The sequence below is a fragment of the Callospermophilus lateralis genome, chromosome 3, assembly GCF_048772815.1.
Source record: "Callospermophilus lateralis isolate mCalLat2 chromosome 3, mCalLat2.hap1, whole genome shotgun sequence".
Classification (NCBI taxonomy): domain Eukaryota; kingdom Metazoa; phylum Chordata; class Mammalia; order Rodentia; family Sciuridae; genus Callospermophilus; species Callospermophilus lateralis.
Window position 1 is genome coordinate 80,788,066 of NC_135307.1, and position 18,984 is coordinate 80,807,049.

At 39.6% G+C, this 18,984-nt stretch overlaps 2 protein-coding genes across 2 annotated transcripts in view; one reads left to right on the top strand and one right to left on the bottom strand.

Moving 5' to 3' along the window:
• Aven (apoptosis and caspase activation inhibitor) overlaps positions 1 to 11,142 on the top strand; it is a 167,769-nt gene extending 156,627 nt beyond the window's left edge. Inside the window, exons 3-6 of the mRNA XM_076848460.2 lie at positions 6,403 to 6,473; positions 7,739 to 7,834; positions 9,548 to 9,908; positions 10,704 to 11,142. Coding sequence (XP_076704575.2) covers positions 6,403 to 6,473; positions 7,739 to 7,834; positions 9,548 to 9,908; positions 10,704 to 10,819 — 644 coding nt within the window. The 3' untranslated portion in view covers positions 10,820 to 11,142. The remainder of the gene's footprint in view (positions 1 to 6,402; positions 6,474 to 7,738; positions 7,835 to 9,547; positions 9,909 to 10,703) is intronic.
• Positions 11,143 to 12,066: 924 nt separating this feature from the next.
• Positions 12,067 to 18,984, bottom strand: part of Ryr3 (ryanodine receptor 3) — a 359,038-nt gene continuing 352,120 nt past the window's right edge. The window contains exons 99-104 of the mRNA XM_076849384.2: positions 17,667 to 17,801; positions 15,745 to 15,901; positions 15,001 to 15,065; positions 14,538 to 14,638; positions 12,943 to 12,994; positions 12,067 to 12,162 (exon numbers count right to left, since the gene is read on the bottom strand). Coding sequence (XP_076705499.2) covers positions 12,067 to 12,162; positions 12,943 to 12,994; positions 14,538 to 14,638; positions 15,001 to 15,065; positions 15,745 to 15,901; positions 17,667 to 17,801 — 606 coding nt within the window. The remainder of the gene's footprint in view (positions 12,163 to 12,942; positions 12,995 to 14,537; positions 14,639 to 15,000; positions 15,066 to 15,744; positions 15,902 to 17,666; positions 17,802 to 18,984) is intronic.

Here is an 18,984-nt window from a genome sequence, read left to right on the forward strand (position 1 = left end):
CTATAAAGTTCATTTGTGTTTTCTCAGAGATTTGCATCCTGGCTGAAGGCATATCCTGTGGGCTGTGGGGTAAAGGAAGGTGATCATGATACAGAGGAGCCACGAAAATGGAGCTTAAAATGAAGTACTTATCCAGAACTAGTTTACATCCTCTTGCTTTCTAGAGGTGGGAGGTATGTACCCTCAAGGATCTGGTTCTATTCTCTATTAGAAGATCTGAAGCCAAGAAGGATATGAGTTATGGGAGTTGCCAATTCCAAATTATAGGAACTGTATGAGGCTTGGGCAGGTTTTCTACCTTTCATAGTCATTTACCACATAAACCTGGCCTATACTGTCCAAACACACAATCTTTGTCTGTGCAGATAAAGATTTTTCCTGATAGTCCCATCTGAACATCCCTGGAGGCTTTATGGTTCAGTGCTTTTTTTTGACATGAAGTGTTTTTTTTTTTTTTTTTTTTGGCTGATGGGGCTGAAAGGGTAAGCTCAAAATTGAAAGCAGTGTTATCTACCACAAGATAGTAAGCTTTTGGAATTCTAAATGAGTTTGAGAAGTTAGAATTCTTACTATATCCCAGGATATTATAAATGCAGGGATGGGGTTGGTATATCTCCTTTATTTCATCAACACTGTCATATTTGGAATACTTGGAGTTCTGTTATGAAGGCTTTTAGAGCTAGTGGAAATTTACACCTGTAATCCCAATGACTAGGCTGGGGCAGGAGGACCTTAATTAGCAACTTAATGAGAGACCTGTCTCAAAAAAGGCTGGTGATGTAGTTTAGTGGTAGAGTATCCCTGGGTTCAATACCTAGTACCTCATTCCCATTCTTTTATTATCTCCCTCCTTCTCCCTCCCCCCCCTTCCTCCCTCCCTCTCCCTTTCCTTCCCCCCCGCCACTGCCTTCTCTCTCTTATTACAAGTACTATAGGCATAATTTAAGAACTCCCTGAGGTGATTTCCTAAAATTAGGATTTATTTTCTTAGTTTAGATTTTTCCTATCTTCAAACATGTCAACATATCAAACGTTAGGATACCAAATATTATAAAATATTTGAGCATTTGTTTTTGTTCCAGAGTCTCAGAAGACCCTAGTAGAAGCAGCAGAGAGACCTTTATTAATAAGTTACTAACATTAGTACAATAATAAATGCTAAGAGCCAGAAGGTCTTGGTGTCTAACCCCGAGCTGGCTATGTATGTGGTATTGAGCCCTAGACTTGAGGCTCTTCATGGCACGCTGAGACTGAAGATGGGTTAGATTGAATGATGTTCTGGGTCCAAATTTTGTGATCTATAATATTTTATCCTAAGTGCATTTTCAAAAATGTCTCTGTCCTCTAGAAAATTCAGGGCTTTTTCCTCCCTAGATTTCCTTACTTTTGTTTGGCTCAGTTCCAAAAGTAATGTGTGCTTTTTTTCAAAGGAAAATTCAGCAGAAAAATGTATTATGCAGAAAGGAAAAGTCTCCTTTAATACCAACCTGTGAGAGATAATCAGTATTAAAATAGGTATTTAATTGTCTTGACTCATTTCAATGCATAAATTAGTATTTTTGTGACACACACACACACACACACACACACACACACATACACTATCTTATTCATACTGACCTAAAACTTGCTTTTTTCCTGTGCAATTGAGATGAAGGGTATCTTCTGGGTCAGTACCTATAGATCTACCTAAATAGTTTAAATGTTCTCATAGAATGTCACTTAACTGAATATTGGTTCACCAAAACACATTTTGTTCAAGTGGTCAGGTGTTAAACATACTTGGCTGAAATTAAAGTCAAATATCACAGTTGTAGAAAGGACTTTTGGGATAAGAAAAAATCTGAAATTTCAAGAACTATTTTGAAATTTTATTATAAATTTTTAGTAGCCAGGCTTCATTCTGATAGTATATAGGCACTCTGATTTCTCACTACTGCCAGCTATTAGATGGGCTCACATATATACCATGCATTTGCAATATTCAATATACTCAGTAGAGCCAATTTTCAATGATGGTGGGTAGAGGAGTAATATACTTTGATTAGCTCTGCCAGAACGGAGTCCTGGTGAGGCAGTGTTGTTTTTACACAGTTAAGCTTGCTATCCTCTCAGTAACTGATTAGGTAAGACTCATCAACCCCTAGACTTAGAGGTCTGTTCAATGGTCAGGAGTGGTACTGTGGGAACCCCAGAAATTGAAGTGTTGTGTCACGCTTGAAACATTTTTTGACTATTTACAGAAACACATTTAGGATTGCTTTCAAATCTTACATATTTTTTATTTCTAATATACTTCACACAATTACTGAATTAAAAAAAAAATAATTAATTTTGACTGTAGAAATGATCCAAGCTGTCAATAGAGCAACATAGTTAACTTTTAGAACACAACAGTAGTGCCTTACCATCTCCTGCATCTCAGCTTTCGTGTGCACACATCCACTTTGAACACTGCTGCTGGAATAGAATAATGGGAGCCTTTGATCATGTAAGGAAAATGTGAGCTCTTGCTGTAAATCAGTTTTACCACCTCACTTCCTTTTTTAAAGCAGGTTGTCTAAATACCTTCTTAATAAGTAATCATTGGATTTAGTAGGCCTGGTATTCTTAATCTTCAAAGTTGAATATTATGGGATTTAATTGTTCATGCAGGCTATTAACAGGCTTGATCTTCTTTTTCATCTTATTTGAGGATGTCGTAAAAGTACACAAGACCATTGTGCAATCGCTAAGTCATGAAGTGAGTCATTGGCAGAAACAGGAAGAAAGTGGTGTATTCCCTTTGTGCTTTCTGTTTATTACATTGTGCTGTAATTACTTGCTGATGAACACTTATGACTCTTAAGACAGACTTCACCATGTTTGTTCCATTGTCAACAGTTGACTGTCACTGTTCATGACAGACTTTGTATTCTAGACCTCTTTAGTCAGATTTGCTACATTAGTGTGAGAGACAGGAACTTTTCTGGCAACTGGATTAAACTGGAGCAGAATTGAAAACACCGTCTTATTTAAAGGAGGTCTCTGATTGTTTATGCACATCCATGTGTCTGTGTAAGGTACAGCAATAGGTCACTTGGTAATACCACCATTCTTTTTGTGCATGTTACATATAATTCAGAAAGTATTTTGGTAATATGTTTCCCAAAGGACTTCTGGTCCTAGGATTCATGTTTTGAAAAGTCCTAATACTCTTTTATCCTCAATGACAGAATTAGATAGGTTAATGTTCTATAGTAGTCATTTTTTAAAAAGTATTCTTCAAATTGTATTGTTTTGAAGTTGGATTACATAAAACAATGTGCTTGAGGTTATTTTGGTTTTCTCTAACCTTCTTCTTAATGTGTATCCTTTATTTAGTGTAGCTCAAAGGGGACTTCATGACTTCACGGATGTCATTGTTTATGATTTTCTGGTTTTTCTGTCTTTAAACTTGGATGTGGTAAATTACAAGATCCGTGTGTGACAGCTACAGTTATCTTAATCTATGTGGATATTTTTCTATTGTCTCTTCTTTTTTCCTTTCATCCTTTCTTTCTCTTAGCATTTGGTTATTATAGTCTCATCTCCTGGTGGTATGCATGATGGTTTTTAGTCAGTTTTGAATAGTGTGTGGAAAAATTGTAGACATAATATTGGGCTGTTGATAGTGTCATTTTCCTCTGAAAAGGCTTTATTTTGATTGGTTTGCAGAAGCTTGTGTTCTATCTGTAATATATGCTATATATATTTTTAAAAATTATCATGGTAAAATATTTTCATTTTTATGTATTTTTGCAGTATTTAATTTACACTTCCACCACTTCAAGATAGCAAATTCAGGCCTACTTTCATGTAATAGTGTTATTTTTTTAATGTCTAAATATTTAATCCATGTAGAACATGACATATAGGGCTCTAGCCTAATTTACTACATGGCTAGCCAGGTGCTTTAACACTATTAAATAATTTATTTCTTTACAGATATCATAGGCTGCTTCTCTGATATATAGATATCTACATACATGGATCTATTTCTAGATTTTCTTCTTTCACTCATCATTTTTTCATCAGTTGCTATTTTATTCATTGGGGCTTTGGAATACATTTTATAATAAAACAATTTCTTCACCCCCCCTTTATTTGAAAAAACCTATCAGTTATATACACAAATATAGACACACATACAAATATACATATTTGTGTGTGTGCATGTGTGTGTATATATATGTATATATATATATATATATAATTGTAGATGGACACAATATCTTTATTTACGTATGAGTTTCTCATCTCTCTTGGTAAAAATTTTAAAAATAGTTTCTTTCAGTAAATGTTTATTCCTGGTTCATTCCTAAAGATTTTGGGTATATTATTGCTATCATGAATGAAATATTTTCTTTCAGTTGGCTTTTCATCTGGATTTTATTTGCGAGAACTGTTTTATTTTTTTAATGTATATTTTGGAACTGGGCCACCTTTCTAAATCCTTTTTCATCAATTCCTTCGCGTTTTCCAGGGTACTTGAGTTTATTTTCTTCAAGTTATCATATTTTATCCACTTTTTTCCAATGATAACATCTTCACTCTCTCTCCTTTAATTGTACTGACTGTTCTTTCAAAAACAGACAACAGTGGTATTAGTTTATATCTTTAAGCTTAGTCCCCCTGACTTTTAGTTAGTTAGATAAGAAGACTAGAAGACTGGTGTGTTTGCTTATTCAATTTTAAGAAAATTATTGCTTCTTTTCACCAGCTTCTTTTTCTTTTCTTTTTTTCCTAACATGGTAAAACAATTGACTGCTTTCTTTTTGTGCATTCCTTATTAGTAATGAAGTTATTGAGACTTCACCTCTTTAGCTGAGGACAGTTTTACTCACAATTTATTGGTAGGCTTTTATTAATTTATTTTTCTATATTTTAATTCTATAGTTTTATTTCTGATAAAAAGTCCTGGAAGAGAATTTTAAAATTTCTAAATGGTTTTGGTTATTTTTACTTTTGACTAATTTATGTTTTACTTACTATCACCAGTGAATATGGCTTATGACTGCTAAATTTTAGAATTTGAGTTTTTTGTGGTCTTATTAAGGTCACTTTAAACAAATTAATGTTGCACAGACATTTTTATAATAAGCGCTTACACAATCAGAATACATAAATGCACGTGTAAGTGTGTTCACATACATACACAGGACCTTAGTAATAGTTATTCAGAGAATTTTATTACAATTTTTGAGGGATTAAATTGATTTACCAATGACTAAAAGTAGTGATTTTACATTTTTTTTCTTAGTCTTTTGTCCTTGTATTTGATCTTATCATGTTAATGTTGTGATCCATGCGTCTTGAACACTGTGGAGTTGGAGGTACGTTCTAATTTTACCTTCATCCATCTCTGAGATATTATTCTCCTCACCCCCACCCTGTTACTTTAAAAGAAAGGAACACATTCTGTGGTTACATCACCTGGGAAGAATCACAGAGGGTGTGAGTGAGCCTGTACTTGAGTCTTGAAATAGAAATAGGAGATGAATGGGTAGAAGCACATAAGGGATAAGAAAAGGAAAGATGGGGTTTTGAGTTTGAAGTATGTATGAAATATGAAACAATCCTGACTTGGGAACAGAAGTCTGAAGAAATACATGATAACTCTGGGTTAATGAAATGGGACTAAATTTTGGAGAATTGGGAGAGCTAGGCAGGGGAAGAATTCTTTATATATAAACTGTTCTTAATACAAATTATCAGACATGTACACGTTTATAAAGTAAGCCTTGTGACAGAGCTTGTCACACAGGATCATCTTTGATGCTTGTTTATGTTGATCTTACATGTTCAGATTCTCTTATTCCAAGAGCTCGGAGCAGTGCGCCATGATTTACATTATGATCTAATACACGTTCTTTGAATTTTATTTTGCATTTGACATTTGCCCAGGTGATATTAGGAATGATAGTGTAAGTTAGTAAGTTCTTCTTGGAGAGTTTTTCTGTTATGCTATAAATTAGTCTAGAACTGCTTTCCTTCAGTCCCATTCTTCTCTTTTCTGCCTTGCCCCTCCCCAAATCACTTTCCTTGCATACATCAAGCAGATGAAATGAAACTATGTTAAATATGAACAGCTGGCAGTTCCTGCAGTCATGAACTATTTAATTGTCCCTTGGGAAGCATGTGGATGGTGGCTTGCAGAGAACTGAATGAAACAATGTAAATTCTAACAGTACTTTTGAATGCCCACCATGCAAGGAGGTCTGTGTAAAGGTGTAGGAGCCAGGACCTTGCAGGATGGTATTGCTAAATTTGGGAATGGTAGCTCTTCAGAAATGGCACATTTATTTCAAAAAGGAATTAGAGAAACTAGGTGATATCTTTTGTATGTTTTTTTTTTCATTAATTTTTTTTTTCTATTCCTAGGGGACTCCTTTACACAGTTCCGGTTTGCTGAGGAGAAAGAATGGGATGGTGAAGCTTCATGTCCAAAGCAGGTGGGATAAGTTGGTTTTGAACTTAAAATGGTTTTTGTTAAGACTGAATGCCAGCACCTTTTCTGTTATTGTTGAAGGGATCATCATGGGGAGAGAAGTTGTCATTCATGTGTAACTGATTCTTACTTCCCTCACCTGTTCAGGAATATTTCAGGGGACTAAAATTATACAGGTTCTTCAAGCTTGAGCTCACCTTTTCACTGGCTATCTGTGTGAATTACTCACAGACTTAGCAAAAGATCCCATTTGGTGCTACCAAGGTTGCTTACCAAGAGCTAGCCCTCTTGGGACGATTTCAGAAGGGCCCTTGAAAAGTCAGGTCATTTCTGTCCATCTCCATGTACTATTAATGTGAGGACTGGTGGCTAATGTGGGTCTGGAGTGGCAGGGCACTGCTTAAGTCTACCAGTAATGTCTCTGTGGTCTGGTCATTATAAACCCATTGATATATGAGGCATTTGAGCACTGGAGTGTGGAGATGGGTTTCTGTCCACTTGAAGTCAGGGCATGATCCTAGCTGTCCCTGTGACAGTCAGTGGCAGATTTAGGTGGTGAGTGGTATTTTCCTGTTTGGCAGGTCATTGGTATCACCTTTAACTTTTGTTTCTCTTTGGTGGCTAGGACATCCAGAAGTAGCTATTCAGAACCAAGAGGTCATCTGGAATGTTTCCCAAATATTGTTAAGTTTGAGAGGCTGGTACATTGATGTTACTTTATTTCTGAGTGACCACAGTAGCCAAAGAAAGCCCTGAGTGATGGTTCCACATGGAATGTTGCTGGATGGAGAGAGTGTTTCTGGGTTCTCCCCTTTCCACTTTTCGGTTTAAGAGAAGCAGACTGTACTACTCATAGTCCCATCTCCCTGCCTAGTCAGCTGTTCCCTCTCCTGCCTAGGGCCAGCAGTGTGAATTGAGGGAAAATGTCCAGTTAGACTTCATTAAATGCTTATGTTTTTTCTCCAACTTGACAGTAATTGCAAAAAGCTTCATGGTTTGCAGGTTACTATGCATCTTGAAGTGAGTGGAACACTGCTCTGCTGCTGTTCTGATAGAGTGAGCTGTGACCCAAGAAGATAGTTAATGTGGAGACGAGGATTGTGATCCCTCTAGTGTGACTTACGATCTTACTCCCAGTCAAAAGTAGCTCTAGTAAATTATTTATTTAGTGACTTTCTTTGATCTTTTATTTCCAAAAGGTTATACTTAATCATTCCCTGATATTTTCTTTCTTTTAAAAAATATATACACACACATGTATACGTGTAGAATTCGGCACTTTATGTGGACAGTGAGTCACTCGTTCGAGCCCTTCAAGAACTGCCACTCTCACTCCGACTCAACGTTGCTGCTGAGTTGATCCAGGTAAAAACCCTGAAGGTATCTGTGAACTGGTATGGATTCTATCAGGGCAGGGGAAGAACCAGAGGAGAAATGGCCCTCTTCAGGATATCTCAGATTCAGTTTTTCCTTTCATTTTGTGTTAAGATTTTCTTATGAAGTTTAGAGAACAAAAGAATTTAAATCCCTCTTTCACATTTTATATTTGCACCATTTTAAAGGATCAAATGTAATGGAATGGAGTGAAAGAATATAAAATCTGGCTGTTATTTTATTCAAAATATTTGTGTCATTTTCTGCGATGGGCACTAGGAATGCTGGTGAGCAGACGTATAGTTCCTGCCTCCCTAGAGCTTAATCTGTTGGAAAGAGGGGTACCAAATAATCAAACAAATTATAGTAAGTCCTACGAAGGACAGTGTGCTATGAGAGATTGTACTAATGGATCTGGACTGTAGTGTGGTTAGGAATGGCTTTTCTAAAGAAGCCACAGATAAGCTGAGGCCTAATATTTGAGCCGGAATTTAAAGGAGAGTGGTCCAATCAGGTCTGCATTCACAAAAATGATCATGACAACAATGAACATTCAGGCTACACAATGGAGAGCAGTCTGTGGGATTGGAGCATGTGTCTTCCTGGGTGAGTGTGTGCACTTACATGAGGACAGAGTGAGAGGGAGGCAGAGTAGAAAGCTGTCACATGGGACAGGTGAGGAAAAACTGTAACCTGGTCTCAATCATGGTACAGATGGCAAAGAAGAGTTCATCAAGAGGTATTTCTAAGGTGACATGAACAGGACTTGGGGATAATATTGGAAATGGATAGAGAACAGTCAAGGAAGAACCACCCCTCATTTCACCCATGCTATTAAGTTCTAATACTGCGTGCACAGTAGATTCACCTGGGAAATTAAAAACAAACAAGGGAAAAAAGCCAGGTACCTATTCCAGGTCAAATCTAGGATCAGAATCCCAGCTTTGCTCTGTATAACTGACAGGGCTAGACATTTAGCCCAGTTTGTTTATGGTGCCATACGGTAAATATCTGTATTTATCTATGTCCTTCCTTGCCCCAAGGAGTTATTAGCAAACTGGATCTGTCAACAATGCTTTGAAGTGAAAACAAGGGGTTGTTGCCCCTGATAGGGGCTGAACCTTTCTGAACTTACCCACTGTGAGGCCCACTTGCCCCACAGCCTTCCCTCTAGAGAGGGATTCTCATCCTTAGACTGTAACCTTGCAATCATGAGGAAAGTGTTTAACTTTCATTTAAGTGTAATATACAGAAAAGTGTACACATAGAACTATGAAATCAGTATCCAGATCAAGAATCAGAATGTTCTATCCCATGGAAGTCACCATCTACTTCCTCTTCAAGTCTCTGCTCAAAAGATTACCACTGTCCTGGCTTTTAATATTTAGTTTTGCCTATTTTGAATTTCCTACAAAGATAGTGAAATCACGTTTTCTTTCATGTCTGACATTTTTTTACTTAAATAATATTGCCCAGAGTCATTCTTTCCTCCTTGGGGAATTTGTTCTGTACCTTTATGTTAATGCATTTAAATGCCATGAACAGATCTGCTTTGCTAATTATTTCTCAGTGACTTTTACAGATACTCATGTCACATTAGAGATCTAAGTATAAATTCAAATAGATTAATGGCACTGTTAGCTTTCAGGCTAGTGATTAAAAGACATGGGCCTTTTTAACTCAGTTATTCTGTTTCTCTTTCAGGCCACAGTTCCTTTAGAGCTTCCTCAGGTGAAACCAAAGAGAAGTGATGACAGCAAGGGACTAGGCATGCAGTTAAAGGGGCCCTTGGGGCTTGGAGGAAGGGGGCCCCTCTCTGAGCTGAGATCTTCCACTGCTGGCTGCCCTGGGTCCCTGGCCAAAGACAGCCCACGACCAGATCCTTCAGGGAGTTCTCAGAAACCCACTTCCCCACCACAGTCAGCAGCAGACCATTTGGAAGAAGAACTAGATCTGTTGCTTAATTTAGAATCACCTGTAAAAGAAAGAGATAACATCTTACTAGACCAGACATCTCAGGACATGAAATCTGAGAGAGATGAGCAGATGGCCCAAGAGGAAGAAGGTATGTTTTATATTTTATTCCCCATCCCTTCTCTAGATTCTGGTGTTTTTGTGAGAACAGCCCCACCGGCATCACATCCGTACACAGCCCTCTCAGTGTCTGACATTGATCCAGCGTTGTCCCTGACATCTATTCCTGTGCTCACGTCTCTGCTTCCCCCTGAGCTGACCTTTCTGACAACCTTCCTCTCACTCGATACACTGAGCTTCTAAAGCTGCTGCCTGCCTGACTGTAGCACTAACCCTGGGGCTGCAAATTGAACCTGTGCTATGGAAAGGCATTAAAATACTTGTAGCCCTCAGCTTTTCAGCAGCAGACCTTTTAATCGACTGTCTGAACAGGCTTGTAAACCAACTCTCTTTATACTTTCTTGCTATTTTCATCTTTTTAGTGAAGAATACTTAGTAATTTGTGCACACTTTGAGATGGTATCCCATCTGATGTGGTAAAGGCCACCTCCATATACTGCATTTGAGAACCATTAATGATTTTTCACGATTGTTGTAACCATGGAAAGACAGAGCTATTGGTCTAAAAAAGATTTCACTTTTTACTAGTTTTTTTTTTTTTTTAACTTCAGAATAAAGATAAAGGCAAATCTTTTCCCCCATTTATTAATTTGCTTGGAAATTATTGTATCATCTTTGGGAGTAACAAATAATGAGAATGTTTCCCCTTGTTATAAGGCAAGTAATAATTAGAGCTGAATTACAGCCTGGAACAAACCCTGGGGAAGCTTTAGCCGTCAATGCTGGGACTAATGTAAGGTTATTAATACTGCTTTTATTTCCCTAGTTCCTGCAAAACCATCTGTGACTGAAGAAAAGAACGTGGAATCTGAGCAACCAAGTACATCAAAAAATGTTACCGAGGAAGAACTGGAAGACTGGCTGGACAGCATGATTTCTTAAAGAGAAGGGGGGAGGGGAAAAAAGTGCCTGAAGCAATTTTGGTTGCCTTCTACTTCAGGGTGGGCACAAGGCTGTCCTTCAGTTGTTTAGTATACCCCATGTGTTCCTGTATGCTTACAGCAATTGATGCCTACCTCTTTATTTGGCAGCATTTGAAATAATACATATCAGAGGCTAGTTGCATTCTGGCTTAGTAATCTAATAGATTTCCTTAGGGGCAGAGAATTTTATAGCCTCTTTCCTCTGATGTTTACAGCATAGCAGGTGCTGCCCACTTACATGCAATCAAAAAGGCATGCATTTGGCCAAAATAAACACCCTCTGGTCCATGGATTTTTTTTTTTTTTTCTTTGTTATGTGAAGTTGCTGTTGTCTTATGTCCCTTTCCTCAGCAGTCCCAGCATGGTTATAGAATCATTCAGAAGTGGTACAAGAGGCCAAACCATGGATTGGTATGTATTACTTTATTGCAATGGGCACTTCATTTTATTGGAGATTCACCTAAACATTAGCAGCTCCACTACTTACAAGGGACCATAAAGCATTACTCAATTTTGGCATAAGATTGAGATTTTTCTGAATTTTCTCAGTACAGTACTTTTCTTCTAATAACAGCAGGTGACAAGCTGTTACTGAAAAAAAAAATTATGAATAACCTTCAAGTGCAGTTTCATAAAGTAAGAAGATCAGCACAACTATTTAATGGAACTGTCCTTCTGGAACACAAACATAAAAAACTTGCATAGCTATATCTAAAGAGGTTGTTAAGGCACTTAATCGATATTTCAGTGTCGACAAAGTGTTGGTTTGTTTTCTATTTCATTAACTGCTTAAAGCTTTTCAGGCTGATTCTGGATATCGTCACTAGCACATACCATGGGAAAAGTTGGACTGCAGTTAATGTAATTTCGTGTAGTTCAGACCATGAGTCACTGTGGGATACTGTCACATGATATTCAGGTGTTCAAGAATTGATACTTCTGACCTTTTCCGCAGTACTGCCATCCCCCACACTAGTTGCTTTAGAACTAAGAAAACTTAAACGTATTAGATTCCTCACCATCCCTTGTTATTAACATCTTGACAGGTTATCACGATGTCTGTCCATTAGGCATGAATCAATTTCCAAATGTCAGATTTTTAAATACTTTCTCATAAGGGAAGCATGTGGAATATGTCACAAACATGTTGCAGAACTATGAAAGGATTTCATTTTCCCCAGAGGTTGACCATCCAGAATCACTCTTTCACCCCAGTTGATCTTCATATTGCTTCCGAAAACAGTCGCCAGCGGGGAAGAAATCCCAGCACCTTTCTTGGTACATCTTCCATACATAAGATTCCTGAAATAATGTGAACAAAGGGTACTTCTTTTCACACCACCATAAGTAAAAACACAGTTCTTGCTCCCTTTAGGAAGACTTCTGCAAATACACCTGAAGCCAAAAGGGCACTTTCTTCTTGCTCTACCCCAGCCCACAGTGGTGGCAGGGAGGAGGTAAATGCATCCTCTGCCCCTTCCCCCAAAAAAATTTTGCAAGAGGGGCTGGTCCCATGTCATTTGTAATTGGAGGGAAGACTGAATGCACTTGTAGGGGTGCATTCTATGCTGGCTTAGGCAGATGCCTGAGAGCGCAGGTCTATGTACCCACCATGTCTTCCTTCACTGAGGGAGCTGTAGTTTTCCTACAAATCCACTGATGTTTGGATATTGACTAACCGTTTTCATCCCTTATTCTCTTTTTCTCGTAGTCACAGAAAGTATCCTCACTTGTCCTCTTTCACGCATACCTCCACATTCCCAGCCCCCGCACAAGGTCGTTCTCTGACTCCCCTACTCTTTGTTACAGCCACCTACTCCATTTCTCATTTCCTCTAATGTTCTCCCCACCCCCAGTTATTCTGCTCTGAAGCAGTAGGAGCAATGGTTTAGGAAATGTCAGTGTTCAGCAGGAGGACTCTGGAAATAGGTAGGATCCCCATAGAATTTGGGCTTCCTTAAGTCAGATAGGGGATGGAAAAAAAAATGCATGCAAGAGAATAGTGAGTTGGGGTCATTTTTTGGATATTGACTCTTAAAACTCAGGGAAGAGTAGGGTTCTTAAGGGCATTTTATTTCTCACCTGACCCGTGTGCTCTGTTTCATCTTTGTTAATCAAATACATCAGAAAGAACCTGAAGAAAAAAAGACATGATGAGAAAAAGGCGTCTTAACCAAAGTTCACTTACCAACTACCTCTTTACCATCCCTAATCTTTGAGCTTAGAGTTTTGTCCACCATTAAGAAAATCCTAAACAGTAAAATGGCAGCCCAACCTCTTACCATAAAATTTTAACCAGCTGATTTATCTAATGAAAATGTAGACCTGAAATCATAGGTGAGCATCAAGGGTGTCAGGCAGGAAAAAGGCTGAAAGTATTTGATCCCCTTAACGTGCATTCATGCTTCCAGAAATCTAGTTTTGTTTTTTATACTGGACAACTCGGAAATCCCAGTGTGGTTTCACTTGTTCTACCCATGATCCATGTGGAAGATTTGTGGCTGAACTCTCAGCTCACATTACGCAAGTTCAGAGACAATTTCCAAAGGAACTAACCTTGTGCCCTTCAGGAAAAGGCTGATGGCAAGGAAGAAAGAATATCCTTCTGAGGGTGGTGCTGTGCTTAGAGGGATGGCTCTAGATACATTAGTTTTCCCTTCCCTAAAGAAGGCAGGGCCAGTGTCTTCATCATCATTGCTCCCCTAGCACACTTATTAAATTGAAAAAGCATCATTTTAGGTGGGAAGATCAAACAGAAGTAATTGGAGTCTATCCCACAAAAGTCTCGGCAGGGAGGCCCCCACCTGGAACACCACCGACAAGCTTCTGTACTCCCGCTATGCGAGCTTGAAGCCAGTGCTCATTTCCTTTTAGGCATGTTTCTTGATCACCTCCACTGATTTGTAGGTTCTGAGAATGTACAGGAACAAATAGAAATTCCAATCTAACTTTCCCAAAGGCTGGACCTGTTCCTTCCTACAGAAAGATTAGGACTTTCTAAACAATAAAAAGTAGGACAGAGTGGGGAAGAACAAGGTCAGGAAGCAGAGCATTTGTGTCCTTGAAAATGATCAGTTATAAAGTCAATTATCAGATCACATAATTACATGGTAGGCTCAAATAACTTGTTCTTGAAGAAATCCATGTATTCATTTACTGTTTCTATGGGTTGCCCAGATGTTGCTGTACAGACACGACAGTGGGAAAACATAGCCACCCAGAATTATGCCACTCTCATGGAGTTGTATTAATGGGATGATGAGGCCCGAAAATTGGCTACAGATCACTGGCCTCTTTGAGGAGGAAGGCCTTTCAGTAAGGGGTACACAGGAGAATGTAAAGGGAAACAGTACAGACACGGAGCCTAGGAAGTTCTCTGCCTAGCTCCTGGTTAACTGAGGATGCTGCTCACTCACTGGACAAGAACTGGAAATAAAAATGGACATTCTTTAGGATTGAAAAGCATGGAAACTCCACTGGAAAAAGAAATCGATGGGGGTCTTGTCACAGCTTGGGAATGCCTGTGGTATATCAGGGACAGCCTACAGCAATGCAGCGCATATGGACAAAGCCTAATGATTCCCTTTCCCCTCACTTGTATTTTTTTAAATAAGCAATTTGTTTTAATTAGTTATATATGACAGTAGAATTCACTTTGATTAATTAAGAATACTCACAAGTAGTTGGCTAAGTTGTGCTCTTGTAACGTGTGTGTCTCAAAACCATGAGGAGTTGTGTCAAAGTAGTCATTGCCAATGCCACAGATGAAACATTTAGTCTGTGAAAAGTAACAGAAAAGGCAGTTATAGGAAGAAGGCTGGTCTGTTGAACAATGCTGTTCTCTTCAGTGCTTTTGGTTATTAGTCATTTACTGCACAGTGCTATCTGCCTAGCTCCTGGTTAGCTGAGGATGCTGCTCACTCCAACCATGGGACAGTGGAGGAAGCAGCAGTGTGAAGGTACACAGGGGAGAAATGCCCAGAGGTGTGGTAGATGGGCACAGAACAGGCACCAGACAAGCATATAAAACCATTTATGGTTTTGCCCAGGGCTGACCCTACTAATAGCCAGACCTTAAAAAAAAAAAAAAATGCTATGGGAATATAAAAATAGGGTTGGAATGAGTAGTTAGAGCATTACCTCCATATCTTCTCGTACTTGTTCCTGCTGGTCTCTGAGTTCTCCAAAAGCATCAATAATAAGACCTGGAATTTTAAAACAAAGACCTAGCATCTTAATCTGCATAGTGAGCTCCTGGGAGGCGAGCCATAAGAGGGAGTGGCAGAGTCCATTTATCAAAGTGTTGCCTCCCTGCTGACCATTTCTCGCTGATGCTGTCATCTCCTTCCTCCTCGAAACTCTCCTCTCCACCACCCCCTCCTTCTCCTGTTGTGCTTGGCCCTGGAATGTGTACCAGGGTCTTTGCTTCTGGGCCCTTAAACCTGCATATTGCACAGCATGGCTCAAACTAAATTAATCTTCTTTTTCCAATTCCTGACAAGTTATTGACAAATATTACTACTACTTATCCTCCCCCAAAAGATGATTAAAAACCCTTCACATTCCCACAGCTCCTCTCTGTTCCTTCCCCATCCCAAGAGGACAAAGACCCAGGCAAGACTAGTCACAGATTTCCAGGAAGAAGTAGTGATGAGGCTATAATTCAGAGTAGGCAGTCTGCTCGGGATTTTCAAGTTTTTTGTGACTGGGTGAAATTTGACTTTATGTAATCAAGGCCTCAAAAGAGTAAATGCTCCATAAATATTTACTAAATTAACCAGTGAATGAATTCACAAACTTCTTTATAAAACAATTAGGTCATAGATGCACAAAAAAACTCGATTCATTAAATTTTGTTCATACTTAATATAATGGGCAACATACCTTGAATGATGGCCAGCAAGATGACAATGACGAAGAAGAAAAAGGTAATGTCAAAGACAATGCGGTACATTTCATAAGGATCACCAGCAGGGTCTTCAATTTCATCACCAATGCCGCCCCCTGCTCTCACTCCCACATACATGTGGAAAAGGTAGCACTAGGGAAGAAAAATGGTGGTGATTAAAGTAAAAGCTTTAGTTTCCTGCATGAGTGTGATTAGATCAGAGTGGCAGCCCTGACCAAGAGACTCTGCAGTGTCCATGGCTGCTAACTGCTGTCTCATACCATCTGATCAGTTTATTATCTACAATGATAGAAAAATTGATATTACATTTAAATGCACTGCTGGGGATTGAACTCAAAGCCTTGTGCATACTGGGCAAGCACTCTACCACTGAGCTATATTCCCAGCCTTTTTTGGTTAAACAGTTTTGAACTACTTGATACATACAACAGAAGTAATTAAAGGTACTTATGAGGGCTTAAATATAGTTTATAAGTATGGCATATGCCAGATGATAGTTTTCCCTCAATGAATTTTAAGAGTGCCATCCTGGTGTTCAGGTTTGCTGTAAACTCTTGAGAAAAGCTGCCTTCTGCTTCTCCTATGTTCCTGGTACACTTGGCAGGGATTTCTGCAGAATCTTAGATAAAGTTGAATATCCCTAATCAGAAATCCAGAGTGCTCCAAAATAAAAGTTTGAGTACTGACATGACACCACAAATGGAAAATTTCATCCTTGACCTCATGACAGAACAAAATGTAGGCACAACAAGTGTGGTATAAAATCATCCTCAGACTGCTTATAGGTTTATATGAAACATAAATGCATTTCCTGTTTAGACTTGGGTCCTATCCCCAAGATATGTCTCATTAGGTATACAAAATATTTCACAAACCAATCAGTTCTGGCCTGGCATGGTGGTGCATGCCTGTAATCCCAGCAGCTTGGGAGGCTGAGGCAGGATGATCATGCGTTCAAAGCTAGCCTCAGCAAAAGCGAGGTGCTAAGCAATTCAGTGAGACCTAGTTGCTAAATAAAATACAAAATGGGTTTGGGAATGTAGCTCAGTGGGAAAGTGGTCCCAACTTCAATCCCTGGTGTGCCCCCCCCCCCCGCCCAAAAAAAAAGTCAGTTCTGGTCCCCTGCCTTTTGGATAAGGGACTCTCAACATGTAAGACTTGCTGCTTCTGCATGTTTGATCAAGTGCAGGCCTTTGGGCATTGGCTCACCATCATCTTTCCTCCTGAATGGGTAGGTTAAATTCACAGAGTAAGGGCAGCTGAAAATTGGGTACCACTTCCTGTGCTCTGGTGCCCAGTATTGCCATCTCATGAGGGCAGTCGTCTCAGGGCATAAGGAGAGTTTTAAGCCAAAAAAGTTATTGATTTTATAGAGAAATGCACACAGACCAGGGTAGTTCACTACCACCTGTCCCTGACACATGTTCTTTTGTCGAAATCAGGTTATGGTGTATGTGATGGTGGGTCACCCTCAGCTGTTCCTCCCACCAGGGCCTGGCCTTTCAGGACCCCCATTTGTTCCTGCTGGTGTCATGTTCTTCAGCCTTTAGGTGGCTGTTCTGAAAGAACTCCACTGGTTGGAATGAATCAGATGCGTTTCTAGGGGACTTTGCTCCTCTTTCTCAAGCACCAGAATCAAAGCTTGACTTCCATGCAATTTAGGTGCAGGTCCAGTCTCAAGGCTATCTCATCTTTATCTTGGAGAGTTGAGATGAACAGTGGCCCCACTGTGGCATGCTTTTCTTTCCAAGACACTTATTCCCTGGGAATGAAAGCTGTTTCCCTCCTCTCTTCCCAGGACATTTGTCCCTTTTGGACAGGGCATCCTTTTCTAGTCCCGCCTCCACAGCGCTCAGTTCTTCAGGCCCCCATGTGACTGCACGGCGCAGGCTCTTACCGTCATCATGTCATCACACTTCATATCAGGCTCATCATCATCTTCACTTTTGTTGTAGAACTTGCGGAAGAAGTTGAAAGCCACCACGGTATAGAGGTAAACCACCACAGCCAGGAGACCAACAGTCAGAACCAACTGGAGAGGAGAAGACAGATGAGGAGAAGGCCGGGGCGCTCTGCCTCCAGAGCTTCATGGGAGACTCTAGCTCAGAGGAAGCGTGAGGCAGCAGGGAGAAGAGAGGTGGAGGGGCCATGCTCTATGTACGGAAGGAAAGACCGACCCCAGGGAAGAGGCTTAGTGGGAGAACAATAATTAGGTGTTGAGTTCTCTTCCCCATAACTGTCCATACCTGGGGATACAACTGAATTTGGAGATAGAGCCTTTGAAGAGGTTATTTAGTTATAAAGAGGCCAAGAGGGTGGAAAGGGGGCACAGACATGTGCACACACAGGGACAAGTGTGAAATTGCAGCCGGGGGCAGCTGTCCACAAGCTAAGGAACGAGGCCTGAGGGGGAACCAACCCTGTTAGCTTCTTGATATTAGACTTCCAGCCTCCAGAACCTGGAGACAAAGTTCTGTCGTTGATCTGTAATTCTTTTATGGCATCCCTAGGATCTAAGGGTTCAGCCACATGAATGCGGATTAGGGGCCTCTACCAGGGCCTAAGACTGAGCTGGAGATAGGAGGATGAACAAGATCAAATCTTTGCCTTCAAGGAGTTACGCTAAAGGGAATGGGCACGAGCACCAATAGAAAGACCAAAACAGATGTGCTCAGCAGCCTCTTGAGGTGTAAAGAGTCGAACTCTGTACTGCAGACCTCACAGAAAGTAGTTGGTTTAGAAAAAAGGAACTTAGATTGAGCCCTTCACTTTTCTATGGTACGAAGTCCAAGCTCAGCCACTGAGCCACATAGCCATGACTATGGCTATACGGTCTTGGGTAAAATATAGCCTCTGAGCCTTAATTCTCTTATTGGTAAAGTGACCATAAGATCAACCTTATAAGATAGTTGTGAGACTATCACAGTACCTGTGACTTGGCACAAGCATGGTGATTTTGATTTCCTTCCTCTACTATACCAGAATTTACAGATGTGAGAAGGTATGTCTCATGCATAATTAATTGTTCTTAACTGTTAAACAATTTGAATCTGTAGACAAGAAGCCCTTGCATGACTTTAATATGGCTATTTTCAGTCTGTTCAATTCTCAGATGAACCATATATATACATATGCATACTATATATATGTAGAGAGATGTATCCCTAATTAAGAACAAATATACAGACATATCAAAAGCAGCAAGTAGGCATATA